Here is a 16,658-nt window from a genome sequence, read left to right on the forward strand (position 1 = left end):
GAGACCCTTTAACCGCAGATGCTCCTCGACTTACGATTTTTCGACTTTACCACGGTGAGCTGGCGACAGGCATTCAGCAGAAACCGTGCATCGAATTTCGATTTTTTTTTTCCCGGGCGAGCGACACGCGGCACGATACTCTCTCGTGGTCCTGGAGGAACGTTGTTCCGTTCCACTGCACGCCGCACCAGCTGCGCGTGGTTGGAATGACGAAAGAGCCGCTTCGACTCTGATGAAGGCAGCGAGTCCGTAATGGCGATCGCACGCGAACTTGGACTTCCGCGGTCGACGATCTCGACCGTCTTACAGGATAAGAAGCGATGATGTTCGGTAGGTTAGGCGTATTAAATGCATTTTCGACTCACGATATTTTCGACTCATCGGTTCATCGGGACGTAGCCCCGTCGTAAGTCGGGGACCATCTGCGTTAATAATCGATGATGGTTATTCCCTCCACAAAGTGGCAGAAACAAGCAGTCTTGTTGTGACTGAAACATGTGGGACTTCAAATGAGACGCACGTGGAAGACATATTTGAAATTTGCACAGTTTTTAAGGCACGGCTGAACTGTGTCCCGTTGCCAGACGGTGGAAAGAGTCGGTATATGGCTTCGATAAGGTAAACGATAAGGTAACTCCGCCGGAGGTCTCAAGGCCACACGTTGGCTTCAGAGATATTGCCGAAGGGAGTCTATCGGGACAGCACTGGCCCCCCCCCCCCCCACCTCCCACAACCCCACCCTCCCATCACAGCTTGTCTATCTGAAGATTATTATTATTATCATTATTATTATATATTTTTTTTTTGTACACGAATGTGGCGGTGCGGGGGGGGGGGTCACGCCTTCTGGCACACGTGGAGGCGGGACTTGGAGGCGGACGTGGCGTCCCTCCACACCTTGCAGGACAGGTCGCGGGCGCAGTCGCAGCGCTGGAAGAGCTCCAGGCTGTGGGAGCCCTTCCGCCGCTGGCGCGTGCACACCTCCCCCCGCCGCAGCACCGGCTTGCAGATCTTGGTCCAGAAGTGGCGGGCGCAGCAGTGGCCCTCGGCGCAGTCGGACGAACGCAGGCAGGGGTCTCCCTCGTGACCTGGAAGCAGGCGGGGAGGGATAAAACACTTTAGCTCGGTGACGGTTTCCGAGGAGCAAAAATCTCAACAGCAATCAAGGGCCGGCGCTCCCAGATACGAACAGACCAACAGCAAGTATTAATAATGAAATTATAACAAGGGGATGGCGTGGTGACACAGCGAGTAGCGCTGCTGTCTTGCTGTCTCACGGCACCTGGGTGGTGCGAGAGCACGTGGGTTCGAGTGCTGCTCAGCCTGTGTGGAGTTTGCATGTTTTCCCCATCTGTGTGGGTTTCCTCCGGGTGCTCTGGTTTCCTCCCACACTCCAAGACATGCTGTTCGGGTTTACCCATAATGTGTGAATGACAGAGAGAGTGTGTGTGTGTTCCACTGATGTATGAATGAGTGAGCCAGCGTAAGTAGTGTATCTAGCAGTGTAAGTCACCGCGGTGAATAAGGTGTGTGGGCTGATAACACTACATAGAGTTCATTGGAAGTCGCTTTGGAGAAAAGTGTCTGATAAACATAAGTGCAATAATTAGTAATTCAGATGCAGACCTGCCTTGGGATAAACAGATATGGACAGTCAATAGTAAGCAGATACAGAATAAGCCGAAGTTTATTATTTAGCTGATGCGTCTCTTGAAAGCAGTTTTGATTTACTCACTTATAGAGCTGGGTAATTTTTACTGTATTGATTGAAGGTAAGCACTTTGATCAAGGGCACTGCAGCTGCTGCCAAAATAATAATAATAAAAATAATAATAACTAGTGGAGGAAGCAAACGCCTTTTTCATTTCACTCATTTATCCCCAGAGAGGAGGATAAGTCCGGGTCATTTTTACTGTTACGCCAGACTGCACCGTGAGATGTAATATTACATATCGACATTGTGCACAAAAACAGCCCTGAAAGAGAAGCCAAGTTTTGCCGAACAAAAGGTCGAGGCCAGAAACACACACATCGCGCGGTTTTACGTTATGAGCGGATGCTGTTTGTCGTCCCTGGGTGCGTGCGTCTGCTTCGCACGGGTTCCTCTGCACCCACGCCGCGTTCCGGGCCACGAAACCACGGCGCGCGGCCGAAGCGGCGGGTTCGAGGCCGACGTCAGCTTTGCGGCACGTGGCGAGCGAAGGCGCTTGAGGAGCATCGGGGTCGCGGGGGGGGACGCGGGACGCCAACGCCGGACCCACTCTCCGAGGCCCGTCTCTAGCCAGCACGCCAAAGCCGACGGACGCGGCGCACGGTCAATACACCCACCTTTGACCGCGGGGGGTTTGCTTTGACCATTCTTCCAGCTGCGCTCCTTGGTCACGAGCTTGTGGTGTCCCTTCAGCGCCGGACTGCGTGGGGACACGCCTCCATCTGAGATGGGCACGCAGATGTCTGGCGGGAGACACGATGCGTTTATTTATTTAATATTCAATATTTAATACTTAATATCAAAACACATCTCATATGAGCAGCACGTCTCAGGGGTTTAATAACTGTTCTCATCGCTTCCCAGTGACTACAGTAGATAACAGCCATTTATACATGAATATTTTTTCATCGTTTTATTTCAATTTTCCGTGTTACAGAACGAGGGGGGCCGGGTGGGTCTGGGGTTCGAGTCCCGCTCGGGGTGCCTTGCGACGGACTGGCATCCCGTCCTGGGTGTGTCCCCTCCCCCTCCGGCCTTATGCCCTGTGTTGCCGGGTTAGGCTCCGGTTCCCCGCGACCCCGTATGAGACAAGCGGTTCAGAAAATGTGTGTGTGTGTAAGAAGTCATGAAAGTGAGCACTGGACACAACCTTAAAAATATAAGGTGTGTAAAAGAAACCCTCTTCTTAAATGTCTTTTTTAACAAATGACACATTTAAGTCCCACCGTTCACCAAAAACTAGAGAGGCGGTATAAATATTATTATATAATAATTTACACTTAATGTTGAAAATTTTAAGCGAAATATCGGTGAGCGGGTTTAAATGATGTTGTCAACACACAATATTACCGCCTCCGCACGCTGGATGTTATCGAGAGCCGCAGTGGAGAACTGGCTCCGTCTGGCCCTGTTACGACCCCGAGACGCGGCGCAGGCAGAGCAGACGTACAGTTGTTGCAGCGGTTGCCGGGGCAACACATGGCATCTCTGTGGCAGCGCTTCTTCCGCTTGCGGCACGCGAGGCAGCGGGGGGTTCCTTGGTGCGGGCAGTGGCAGTACATCCCCACGGTGCACTCCTTGTCGCTCGTGCAGGGGTACACCTGCGGGAGGGAGGGGTGCTTGAGTGTTCATATAGCAGGTTCCAAAATACACCTTTTACATTTATTTATCAGACGCTTTTCTCCAAAGCGACTTCCACTGAACTCTACGTAGTGTTATGAACCCACACACCTTATTCACCGCGGTGACTTACACTGCTAGATACACTACTCACACTGGCTCACTCATCCATACATCAGCAGAACACACACTCTCTCTCTGTCACTGACACACTAAGAGGAACCCAAACAGCATATCTTTGGAGTGTGGGAGGAAACCAGAGCACCCAGAGGAAACAAGCAAACTCCACACAGACTGAGCAGGGATCTACATACAATTATTCATCCATTTATACAGCTGGGTAATTTTACTGGAGCAATTCAGGGTAAGTACCTTTTTCAAAGGTACAACAGCTGCAGGTGGGATTTGAACCTGCAACATCCAGGTTTAAAGGCACCAGCTCTAATAACTAGGCTGCCAGCTATATAGAAGAGTGTACTTCCTCTGCTCAACCATCCAAACACATCCAGTAGTCGGCAAGAAGAGCGAGGCAGGGTAAACAGCGGGGTAAACAGAGCAGCCGCAGTCCAAGGCAGCCAAGTACACATTTTCCACAACAAGTGCAACAAAGACAAGGAGCTGCAGTACCTCAAACAGGGTACAATTCTCCTTTATTTACACGTGGCATCCATTTGCCTGTGGTTTTGAATGCTGCGCACAAAGAATTTGAAGAGTCCTTAAATCCACATAAATATAGTGACTTAATCATCCCGTGTGGGTCCAAACCTTTCCAGTGCGGCAAACACCCGAAACGCAGGATCCCAAAAGGACCAATCAGAGCGGAGACTGTGATTTACAATGGAAGGAAATAAGAACTTTGAGCGCAGAGTCACATTATATTTACTGGGCTAAAGGGTTTCTCTAAAGTCAGTTTTGCACTCTTTACGCCCTTCCTTATGGGACTCGAACAAACGACCCTTTCGCTCCTTGCATCTTCTTTATTGGGCAGCAGGTGGTGTAGTGGTTCGAGGCAACATTCGGCCCAAGCGACGTGCATTCGAATCCCTGCACCTGCTGTAATAGCCTTGAACGAGGTGCTGACCCTGAACTGACATGGTAAAGTTAACCACGGTGGCACAGCAAGTAGCGTTGCTGTCTCACAGCACCTGGGTGGTGCAAGAGGATGTGGGTTTGATCCCCGCTCAGTCTGTGTGGAGTTTGTTTCCTCTGGGTGCTCTGGTTTCCTCCCACAGTCCAAAGACATGCTGTTCAGGTTCCCCTACAGTGTGTGAGTGACAGAGAGAGTGTGTTGCACTGATGTATGGATGAGTGAGCCAGTGTAAGTAGTGTATCGAGCAGTGTAAGTCACCTTGCTGAATAAGGTGTGTGGACTGGTAACACTACATAGAGTTCGTTGGAAGTCGCTTTGGAGAAAAGTGTCTGCTGAATAAATAAATACCACCAGGTGTGTAAATCATGGTATGTGTCTCAGTATGCAAACCTCACTGTACTCCTGCACAAAGATGTCAGATAAACAAGTAATAAACATTTGCTGTGGGAACTTGGCATGATCTACAATTTCTAAGATTGGATGGGAGAAAAGGGTGAGGTTAACGGCCGACAGGTTCGCGTCCCACTCGGACGAGCGCAGAGCACCTCGGCGTACCGTCGACCGCAAGCTCAGTTTTCCATGTGGCGAGGACTCCGGGGCCCGAATGTCATTTCTTGTGATCCAACAGACTAAACAATTTAATTTTCCGAGGAAATATGAATCGTGTTTTCCTCTCCGCTCCACTACGAGGCCCTAAATGAGCTGGCGGCGAACTGTTTGATCATGACTTTCAGCACAGCTCATTCTGAATACAGCATCTGTTCCAGAAAAGTCCGAAAGTCTCAACAGGAGGGAATTTCTGAAGAACGTGCGGCGTTGGCGGCCATACTCGTCTGGGCACGGCACCCCTCAGACCCAGCGCTCCCACCTCATAATTGCGTCATCGGTCCCATCGGCAGGAGTCCGCCGCCATCATCCCCACCGCGGTAGCCTAGACAATGCCATGTTTTACTTCGCTTTGATGGCAGAAGTTTGGCGACTTCATAACTTTACCTTCGCACATCGACCGAAAAAAAGTCTAATGCGTCAAACCAACTGGCTTAAAAGTCATGAATTTCATAAAACTCGACGGGATTGTGAGCTTTGAACTGAAAAATATGTGGAAACTGTGATAAGAGAGAAACTCAGTAATATGTAACATTGACAGTTTAGAGAGAGAGTGCGTCCATCATAAAGGTGTCACATCATACTGATTATCAAATGTAATTTACATTGGAATATTGGAAGGAATGATGATGGGGGGGTTGAAAAAGTTACGCTGGGACTGATAGGAACATTTTTGCACGATGAGTGCAATTTGTTGGACCATACGGCGAATCATTGCGTCAAGAACTCCTCTTTACCATTCATTTAAATGAGAAAGATAAATATGACGACCCAACAAAATTCTTCAAAGTTCTTAGTTATGTCGATTTTTGTGCTGGTTATTATTAAAGTTTACCGAGTACAAAAAAACCACGAGTTCTTCTAGAGTATCAGTTTTAGTTTGGTACTTTACAGCCACTGGAAGGTTCTAGAAGGCACCAGAATATTCTGGAAAGCATCAGATCCTAAAAGGTACCGGACTATTCAGCGCTTGGAACCCGGTGCCAAAATTCTTCAAAATTCCCTAATTTCAAGAATGTGGAATATTTTTCTAAAAACGGACATATGGTGCGAAGTAGCGCCAAAAGTATTTTTAGTGTAACAAAACTGAACGGAAAATGCAAAAAAAAAAAAAAAACGACATAACAAAATTTTTGTTACATTGTGTTATGTGTTCCTGACCCACAAACTGCTCACCCATTTTTGGTGCAAAACTAAAAAATGTTGCCTCTTTCAAAAATGTTATTCAAAACCAAATCCAGAATATCAGAACTACTCTGGACACTTTATATCCGGAGTCACACGTTCAAAACTGCGTATGCAGAGCAAATGTGTGTCCTCTGTCCCCTTTCCCTCATTTTTATCTTCCTGTTTTTTTACCCTTTTACTTTGTTGCAGCTTTTGTTAAATTATGGTGAAAGAACAGGGCATGGACATGTTTCCAGAAGGTTGCTGCTTTAAGGCCTATGGAGGAGGTTCACCTGACAAAGCCGGTAAGGCGCATAGCCGGAATTACTCAAGCAAACACCCATCTGTGCGACCAAGCGTATACTGTATGCGGGTTTGGAGGGAAGAGCATTCTGAGCAACTGTGCTGATCATAAAAGACAAATATGTACACGTCTAAAATAACGGCAAAGAAGAAGCACAAGTCAAAGCTCCGAAAGTTATTCACCACAACAAACTCGGTCCCGAACTCAAATTGCGCAACACGTGTTGGGAAAAAGCAATTTTGCAAAAGTCACTGAACCTCAGCCAACATCAAAATATTTCATTTTACACCCATTTCATATGAATGCATGTGGTATGCAGGTCCTCGGATCTGGTGCGAACCAAACTGACCCAACTAGGTTAATCGCAGGTGGCTCACAAAGAGTCCTGCGGCAACCTATGGGCACAATGAGAAATAAGATAAAAACCAGAATTTCTAATTGTCTTTATATTTAAAAAAAAAAAAAAAAAAAAAAAAAAAACATGGTATAACCACTGCTATAATTCTGGCTCCATTGTGGTGGAACGACCTCCCTCTCTCACTCAGAACTGCTGAATCCCTGTCCACATTTAAAAAGGGTCTTAAACTCACCTCTTCCAGACTCACTTCGCCCATCGTCTCTTAAGCTCATGTAAGGTATAAACGTTGATGCTCCATAACTTTAACATGATGCCTGTTAAACGACGGATAAACCTTCACGCAACTACTCCTCTAGTGTAACGTAAATGTTTATACGTATCTCCAGAAAAAGAGTTACTAGGAAGGTGATCAAGAATCTTGGATATTCTCATAGTTTTATGCAGCTACTCATGTGATGAACATTGGTTCACATGCTGGAAACAAACTAACTGCACTTTAGAATCGCAGGTCTGTATCCAAGTGTTTCTTTCACCTAATGTAATGAACACATCGTATTTTCTATGAGATGTTCGTCGCTTTGGAGAAAAGAATCTGCTAAATGAATACATGTAAATGTTACAATTCATCTTAAGTAAATACAGGGCAAATACTTTCAAAAGCACACATTATCCAAGTCATTAGTAGAAGTTAAGTCCTTCTAAAGGGTCCTTCTAGAACCTTCTCCTCTGCGCATGTAGATCGCGAGAGACAATTCACCCGCTTAAAGTGAAGCGGGAGAAACAACCATAGGAACGCGATACCCTGAGGATGCCCCCTTTTGCCATTCCGAGGAAGGTTGCTCTGCACGCGTGGGACGTGGCCTTATCGCACGAGGACGCAGACACAAAGCCCACAGGGTCCTCGCCGCGATCCGTATCGCCGGTTCCCGAGCTGCGGTCTGGGCTCGATTGCATCGGCGAGGAGGGGCCGCCGCTCGCCTGTCCCGCACCGCTGCTCCGCCGCTCGAACGGGCCTCCCTTTGAAACCCCACGATGGAAACCGCACCACGCGGGGCAAATCTCCGCTTATCTCGCCGCTTTCAAACACCCGAAACGCGTCTTCGGAGGCCCGCGGCGCTGCGTTTGGATACGATTCGTTGAGCCTGTCTGTCCGACCCTCTTTTTTTTCCCCTCCTCCTCTTCTCGCACCCTCTTCCAATCCGCTCTCCCATATTTTCACGTGGAAATGACGCCTAACGCAAAGCCACAGCCGCGCTGCCCGGGATGTCGGCTCTGCGTTCTGCCGCCTCCCTCGACATGCTGGCTGGACGATAACGGAGAGACGCGGAGACGGAGCCATGGGGGAACCCCTATATTCGTCTGCGACAGGTCCTTCCGTCACATCGCCAACATGGGCATCGGGGCGTGAAGAGTCACACTGTCATTAACCATCCAGATTCGATATATCACCCAAATTCTCGCCAACACTCTTATTTCTCATATATGATCAGCGCATCACCATAAACACTTGGGAATCCCTCCGATGAGGGTAAAACTGCGAGCGTCGGCAAAAACCGTTGACAGGAACACGCTCGAAATGCCCGAATTCACCGGCGTTAAAACATCGGTGAGAGAAGCAGGAAAGCTTCTCCTGGTGGCACACAAAACAAGGAGCACCTGTGAACATCTTTGGAGAAACATCTACGTTAGATGTCCTCCAGCGGAGGGTTTGTCGCACATCCCAGAGGAGCTCTCACCCGCTTCATCGCATTTTGACATTAATGGTCGGACGGGCGCTCGAACCGCTCCCGGGACAGACGGCGCCCCTCCACGGTCAATCTCCTCGACCTGTTTGGAGGCGACCTTCACAATGCGCTCACAGCTTCAACCGCTGCGCGTGGCCCCTACGGCTTTCCGGAGCTGCCCCGACCCTTGATCTCGGGGTACGGGTGTGACGAGAGGCCTTCTTTGCATCGAAGTAAAATTTTTCCACAATCTGTGTGATTTAATGATGGGTTCACGACCACACAAGAGAAAAGAGAGACACATTTCTCTGTGTCCCATTTTATGATGAACGATCAGTACGTACGTATATAAGATGATCGACACACTTGCCATAAGTCTTCTGTAAATAACAAGCAGTCCACAGAACCCAAATATTACAATTATTCCAAAATGTTGAAGGTACTTCGACCATCTTCGGGCCGAGACTCAAACCTCGATGGGAAAATGACTTGGGGGCGGCAAACACAGGACTAAGAAAAGACAGGACGTAATTTCAGCCGCGGAGCTAAAACGCGCGTTACGACACCGAAGAGCGAAGGCACCACGCCGACGACCGGACCCCTCGGCTCCCGTCGCGCGAAGAGACAAGGAAAGTCTGGCGGGGCGACATTCCATCCTGCTCTGCGTTCCTCAAACACACCACTAGCATCTGAGGCCTTGGCCCCCGCCCAACTTTTCTTACTTGACGTCAAAAAAGTAAATAAATACCAAATTACACCATTTCCTGCATTTCGGTGGGTGGCCGACTTTTCGATCCCTCTAATTTGCCGCCGTTGAGCACGTGCCAGCTGGAGCGAATCATCGTGCGCTCGTCCTCAGATCCCTTAATGCCGGACAGCGGCCAGCCTGGGGGGAGATACATTTCATCAGCTGTCTAATGAGTAATAAACCATGTAAAACATTAGCGTGCGTGCTCGTGGAAATGGAGGGCAGAAACCCACGGGGTGTTTTCCACCGGATTGCTGCGAACCATTAATATGCCCGAACCGAGCAGCGTGAGTAAGGGAGACCGCTGCTCACTTGCTAGGCTCCCTGTATGGACCCGCGAGCTTCTTCGCATTCAGCCGTCCATAAACCATTGGGATTAACGAACGTAAGCGGAACGAAGCACGACAATCCATTCGACGCATCGCACGATTACCGGCAAACTGGAGCGCTAAGACTTCCGCCGAAAGGTCACGGTGCTAAATATGCATCCTAACCGTATATGACAAACTATAAATTCCCATCTGAAATTAATCCCTGCACTGTTCTCTAACGCAACTTACAATGTTAAGCTGCTTACACTGATTTACGCATTTATACAGCTGGGTGATTTATACTTATTGGAGCAATTTAGGGCGAGTAGCTCGATCAAGGGAACCACAGCAGGAGATGGGATTCAAACCAGCAACTTTTGGATGAGAAGGCAGTAGATCTACCTTCTATGCTACTTACATGGTATAGACATATATTACAGTGGGCACACATACAGTATACGATATATAAAACATATAAAGCTTTCGTAAAAAAAAAAAGATAGGGGCAGCTGGCACCGTAGTGGTGGGACCTGCTGCCTTTAGACCCAAAGGTTGTAAGTTCAGGTCTCGCCACCAGTTGTAAAGCTCCTGAGCATGGTACTTACCCTAAAATCACCCTAGTAAGAACTACAGAGCTGTATAAATGAGTAAATAGCTATAAAAGGCTTAACACTATAAGTTGTGTTGAAGGAAAGCAACAGCTAAATGAAGCGATGTGAAAATATTGACTGAATGATTTCTATTGATTTCAGACAACATTTAAATTAATTTAGTTCATCCCATAAAAGCATGTGCAATGGGGGTCTATTTTCAGCTTTCTTTATTGTTTAATAATATAGACATCCTTTGATTTGTAGTTAGGAACTGTAAAAGTCTTGGATAAAGCTCTAATGTACGTATTTTTGAAAACCTTATTTTAATATTTTTATTAACTTTGAATGGTTTTAAAATAAATTTTAAAAATCAGCCAAAAAATTGCCTTCTTTCCAGAAATTCCTACCGAGCGCCGATCGTTGAGAGATTCACGCCACAAAGATGCGCAGCCTTTGCCATCTTGTTACTGACCACAGGCACTTGCAAACACAAGGCACAAGCCGTAAACACCGCGAAAGGGAGCAGGACGAAGGTGGTCCTACGCTCCCGTCTTGTTTCGCCGCCAGCGGATCCAGGCACAGAAACACTGGTCACCCTTGCCTTGCAACACTCGGAAATTTTAGAAAACGGCCAAGAGAAGAAAATGAGAACATAACCTGGAAAAGCGTTTGCATCTTAAAAAAATCTGTAACTCAAATGTTCTCAGCACGAGTAGCTTACTTTTAAAGCAGACACGGCAATGCGGTGAAGGCATCACATCCGAAGTCCAAATGTGGGGTCATCACCGAGGTCCGGCTGCAAAGCTGACAGCCTGGAAGCAATTGGGGTCGTCTACGGGCAGAACGTCCTCGGCTATTAAGGTCATTAGAGATCTTCATTTGGAGGCGACGCTAAATGTGGCATGACGTTTCAGTCATACAACAACACGGTGGTCTCCACACATGTCTTTGGGGGTCCACGTTCCCAAACCGGCCCGCTTTATCAGCACGGCATGATGTAAGGCCTTTGTGTGGAAGGGTGCTCTTGCTAAGCGGTTGCGCTGGACCCGTTCCAGCCCTGCGGCTTTCGCCGAGTGACGGACTCTCCTAGATCCACAGAGCTTCGCTCCGCCTCGATACATCTCCCGACAAGGACAAGAGTGAAAAAATAGTCAGAGTTCCTCAACCTGAGGTTTTAAGCCCAACAAAGGGAGGGAGTGGAAACAGAAGCGGGGACGCGAGCCCGGGCCACGTGCTCGCCTAAAGGCTAACCCGTAGAGACCGGCGCTTCCGAGCCTGTTCCTCGCCACCTCCAGGTCCATTACCGACAAGAGGGACGAGATCAGAAGCGGATCGGACGAGGGACTCCGGGAAGAGCAATGGAGGAGGACTGTGCGTCTGCGTCTGCGTGAGCAACAGTTGGTGCAGTAGGCTATACATTCCCCCACTGGCCGAGGTTACGTTAGCATTAGATAAGCTACATGAAAGGACGTCAAAGCGTCAGTATAATCCTTATTTATTCATTTATTCATTTATTTTATTTCTTTCAAGCGTTCTTTCTTCTGCTGCTATTGTTCTGAGGGCCGCCATACAAAATTCCGTTGTATTACATACAATGACAATAAAGCATCTCATCTCTCATCTCCTCTCATCAAAGGGATGGGATGATCTAACAGTCACAGGAAAAAACCTATAAAAACAAATAAAACATTTCAGATTGTGATATTGTCTTCATCTCCCGGACAGTCTATATTTTTAGATGCCGCAAGATAACGAAAGTTTGTTTTGTTTTACCTAAATACCCAACTTAACAGTTATCTGCTCCAGATAAAACCGTAGACACCGTCTGTCATTATCCTCCACCAGCAGCTGTCTGGTTGCCTAGCAACCTCAGGCTTAAAGTAACATTACATTTCAATTTGCTGGATTCGGGTACACGCAACAATCCAGGAGACCTTTAACAAAAAATCTGATTTCTCCCCAACTATTCTCTTCTTAAATTACAACCCAGACTCCTTTCTTGATGATGTTATGGTAGATAGACTATCTTCTCTTGCATATTTGGCGAAGAAATGTGTTTTAGTGAAGGGAATTGTAAGAATTTTAAATGGAAGGTTAATAAACGGAAATCCAGACTCAGTTCCATCCACACATTAAAACCAGTGATAAAGACAAGATTGGAAAATTACTCATTAATATAATTAATGTTGGAGAACTGATTTAACACTTGAGCTGCACACACACACACACACACACACACACACACACACACACACACACACACACACACACACGTATGTTGTGTAGTGCTGTAAGTCTGCACAAATATTCAAAGTGAACCCCGTATGTGTTATATCAAAATATTTTGAATGGATAACATTATACTGGACATGTCGACTTTGAAATTGGTTCTGACCCCATACAACTTATTAAGACAACTCATCTTTTCCAAATTCATCTTTTGGGTATTCTCTAATCACAAATTGAATGCTACTCCTATGATTTTGACAAATCTGAGCGGAATCCTCGTTTCAATAACATGAATTACACTAAAAATCGAGGGAGTGATTTTTTATGTGAAAAGAATCAAGTTACAAAAAATTTACAGTGATTCCATAAGTAATACCTTCAGTTGAATATGCAGAGGCTCTTCAGTTCTCCGGCAAACAGATCATTCAGGCCAGATGAGATCACTAAACAAACAGGTGAGTGTGGTGGAAAATCGCCATCGACTCGGGTCGCCAGGACCAGGTGTCGGCCCGGTTTACCGTGAAAATGGGAGGGCATCAATCCAGTGCAATAGCGTATCAACTATGAAAGTCAATGGAGACCTGTAAACTATACCCATAATACCATGTGCAACATAAAAGTACATTAGCTTCTAATAAATCAGTTTCAACAAGGAAAAGACACATCAGGGGCTGCAGTGTATAAATGGGTTTGATTTTCATATAAAGCACACATGATATGCTCTGCCTTCTTAATGTTGTTTTGCAATGGCCCATTTTCATTTAACGTGTTCGACATTTCAGGTGTTCGCGATGCACAGGTATCACCGGCGAGCGAAAACTGCACAAGTGCCTGCTTCGACGTCACTTTCATTTCGCATTACTCCAAGTGTCATTTGCCAAAAATATAACTACGCACAATGCACGTTCTCCCCGTGTCTCCGTGGGTTTTTCTCCGGGTGCTCTGGTTTCCTCCCACAGCCCAGACACACGCAGTTCGCCTGGATCGATGACCGTAAATTGCCTTTAGCGCGCGAATGGGTGCGTGAATTTGTGTGTGTGAGTGTGTGTGGCTACCCTGTCACGAACTGGCATCCCGTTCAGGGGTACGACCTTCAGCCTTGCTTCCTAACGCTTCCAGGATAGGCTCCGGATCACCGCAACCCTGCTCAGGAAAAGTGCTTATTGAAACTGGATGGATTATTTAATTTAATTTAATTTAATTCAATTTATTTAAACTATATTATAAGTACACACATAACAAAGTGGCATTTTTTTGTTTTTTCCCACATTTAGGGAATGAGAAATAAAGCAGCGACTCTTGCACTGCGTGTCATATTCTGAATGGGTGACAGAGGGGTACAGCACCGCGGTATGTCCTCCATTCCCCCTCTATAAGCACTTTCAACACCTCGGGCCTAATGAGGGGCTCGATACGCACTTTCTCTTATTGCTCATTAGATGTTTGGGATGTGAGCAGGTAGGAAGGGCCCTTTGACGCCGCTCGCTCACTTTCATCCGCTCCCTTTAACGACAACCAGACCCCTTCGTTTCCACTTCACTTTCTCTGAACTTTCTCTTTCTGCACTTATTAATGAGGCGAGAGCAGAGGGGCTGCATCCAGGGCGCAGTTTACTGCCACCTTTAACGAGGGGCTCCGGCCCCTTTCCCATAATTCCACATAATTGATGCCCTGTGAGAGGCTCTCGCATGCGGTTTGATTAATTTTGCTGGGTTCGGAAGGGCTTTTTAAAGCAGCGTGAGTCAGAACTGTGTAAGACTGGAGGTACATTCGCTGCAAATGTGTCGGTAAGAGCAGTATTATGTAAAGCGCATCCTTTACAGGAATAAATACAGAAATTATTACAGGAATAATTTGAGGAAAGAGGCTGTTTTGATTTGCCTGAAGGCACAGAGTTCACCATATGGTATATACTGCATAACTCTATTAATTATTACAAGAAAGACTGCAAACTAACGCTAAAACACTCTGAGTCAGGTGGCTGCGAACACAACTTGACAAAGACAAATATTATCTGTAAGGTTTCCTAGCATACTGCCTGCTGATCATTTTCAAACATGCTTAATTGGAATGATTTCCTCAGTTATTTTTAAAGGTTAGTTGGTGAAGGGTTACATGTGCAGCACCTTCACAAACTGCTAGATGTTCGAACTTGAAACTGTCATAGATGTTTGTAAGAACATCAGATAGAAGCTTTGAAGTTTTGATGCATGAGAGATGGATGGATGGATGGATGGATGGATGGAAGAAATGTGCCAAACCTGGAAAACTCACATGAATCCTGATACAAATTAAACTAAACTATTTTAGAGAATAAACACTAAGGATCAATTTTTTTACATGTGTCAATGTTCACTTATACTGACAAAATGGTTCAGTTGTATCACCCTGTACCTGAAAATTAAGAACCGTTAATTTGGTGTCATTAAATGAGCAGTTTGGAGCCCAGACAGTCCACATTCTGAGCTCTGGGTTCCACTCAGGTGTGCAGAAAGAAAGGTGGTCACTGGGAAGGGGGGGAGGGCGGGGGGAGAGAAGGCGGGGGGGTCGCCGGTTTCCACCCCCCCAGCCCCAGGTCTCTTACCTGTGTCCCTTTCTGTCCTCTCCTGGACACTCCAGCTTCAAATGTCCCCGATCCTGATCCATTCACTGCGCTCACGGACTCCTCGGGCGCGCCCGACCTGATCGCGTTCCCGTCGGACGCCGCGCGCGCTCCCTGTGCGTTCCCGATCCCCAGGGCTGCGCTCAGCGCCATGAACGCGCACCAGCATCCGCTCCGGGTCCAGAGGAGCATCCCGGCCGACGAGCCCGAGGATCTTTAGTTTAATGAATTATACAAAAAAGTAAAATTAATGTAAAAAATAAAAAAAAAAAGCGAACCAAAATTGTGCAGAACTGCACCGGACCAGAGGCGGCGTGGTCGTCAAGTCCGCGCGCGAAGCAGAAACGAACAGAAAGCAAAACAAACGTTCAGCCCGCAGCGATAAATTCTTCGATGAATATGAGGAGCGACACGTGCACGCTCGTGCTCAAAAGGGCCGCCCGGCACAGCCCGCCGAGTGTGTGTGTGCGCGTGTCCGCGTGTCCCTGCGTGCGTGTGCGTGTCGTGCGCGTGTGTGTGTGGGCATGTTGCGGCGCTCCACTGTGCAGGAGCTCACACACGCGGTTTTTATACCCACCTCGCGCGCTCCTTTCCTCCGCCCCCCCATTCAGTGTGACAGGGAGAGCAGACGACTGTGCGCGCACCGCTCGGCGTCGTGACCGCGCATTGGGACACCGGGACCCGCAACCAAGAAAAAAAAACTAAAATTATTTCCTCAAGCAGGAATTTAACAATTTTTTTAAGGGCAGAGAAAAGGCTTGAAGATGAGGGGGGTCCTTACATGTCGCGTGAGACAAAATGTAATTATTCAGACTGAAATAAAGCCTTTTATTTTAATAAGACTTTTCCCCTCCTAAGATTGTCATATTCCAATGTGTAACTTAAAAGTAATTAATGAGAAACATTTTTTTTCCTGTCATTTACATTTTATTCTTTATTTCTGCGATTTAAGACAAAAACATGAAGTATGAATTCAAATTTATGTACTAGGGCCTTTTTCCCCCCGTTTCATTTTAAATTTTTCCATTTAGTTTCAATATACTGTAGCTTCGATGTATAATTAACATGTTATTCACACATTTTTCCATGGCTGGTATTCCTATTTTTTATTCCTTTAAATTCCCTGTATGCGTATAAAACACACATATAAATGATAAATATACAAAATTAAATAATAATTTTTTAGTAGATGATTGTGCTCCTTTCAGTTTCGACGCGCAAGTACAATCATGTAATAGTATAAAATCGTATAATATAATAGTATAATATATGTAACAGTATAAATGTAAAAGTAACAATGTAATTAACTCGTGCTTTTCGTACATTGTCTGTATTTTACCACGAAACACAGTGTGTCTTTCAATAACTGCGCAATGTGATGCAAACGTTGCGCAAAAAACGTCGTGGGGGGGACAGGTGAACCGTGTGTGGTCGCAAAGCTGCGGAAATGTAAACACGTGATAAGATTTATTATCCATTCATTCGCCTCCGTGGGACAACAATGGCCTTGCGCGCGCGACACGCAGCGACATCTCGATAAAGATCCGCGTCGCGCTGCCGCGCGTTTCGTGCGCTCGCCTTGCGGATGCGCATGC

At 46.7% G+C, this 16,658-nt stretch overlaps 1 protein-coding gene across 1 annotated transcript; it reads right to left on the reverse strand.

Moving 5' to 3' along the window:
* Positions 1–815: 815 nt before the first annotated feature.
* LOC108924372 (dickkopf-related protein 2-like) lies at positions 816–15,607 on the reverse strand. Its single transcript, XM_029258791.1, has 4 exons — positions 15,046–15,607; positions 3,162–3,312; positions 2,329–2,454; positions 816–1,088 (listed from the first exon to the last, which is right to left on the reverse strand). Exons 1-4 carry the CDS (start codon positions 15,253–15,255, stop codon positions 838–840), a joined length of 738 nt encoding a protein of 245 aa, XP_029114624.1. The 5' UTR covers positions 15,256–15,607; the 3' UTR covers positions 816–837.
* Positions 15,608–16,658: the final 1,051 nt, after the last annotated feature.

Source organism: Scleropages formosus, chromosome 16, assembly GCF_900964775.1.
Source record: "Scleropages formosus chromosome 16, fSclFor1.1, whole genome shotgun sequence".
Taxonomy (NCBI): domain Eukaryota; kingdom Metazoa; phylum Chordata; class Actinopteri; order Osteoglossiformes; family Osteoglossidae; genus Scleropages; species Scleropages formosus.

Excerpts from the sequence above, each read along its gene's own strand:
- LOC108924372 (XM_029258791.1), bottom strand. The coding sequence starts at position 15,255 with ATGCTCCTCTGGACCCGGAGCGGATGCTGGTGCGCGTTCATGGCGCTG. Across the intron at positions 2,455-3,161 it reads CGGCAACCGCTGCAACAACT|ACATCTGCGTGCCCATCTCA; the intron begins GTACGTCTGCTC and ends GTCTCCCGCCAG. Across the intron at positions 1,089-2,328 it reads CAAACCCCCCGCGGTCAAAG|GTCACGAGGGAGACCCCTGC; the intron begins GTGGGTGTATTG and ends GCCTGCTTCCAG.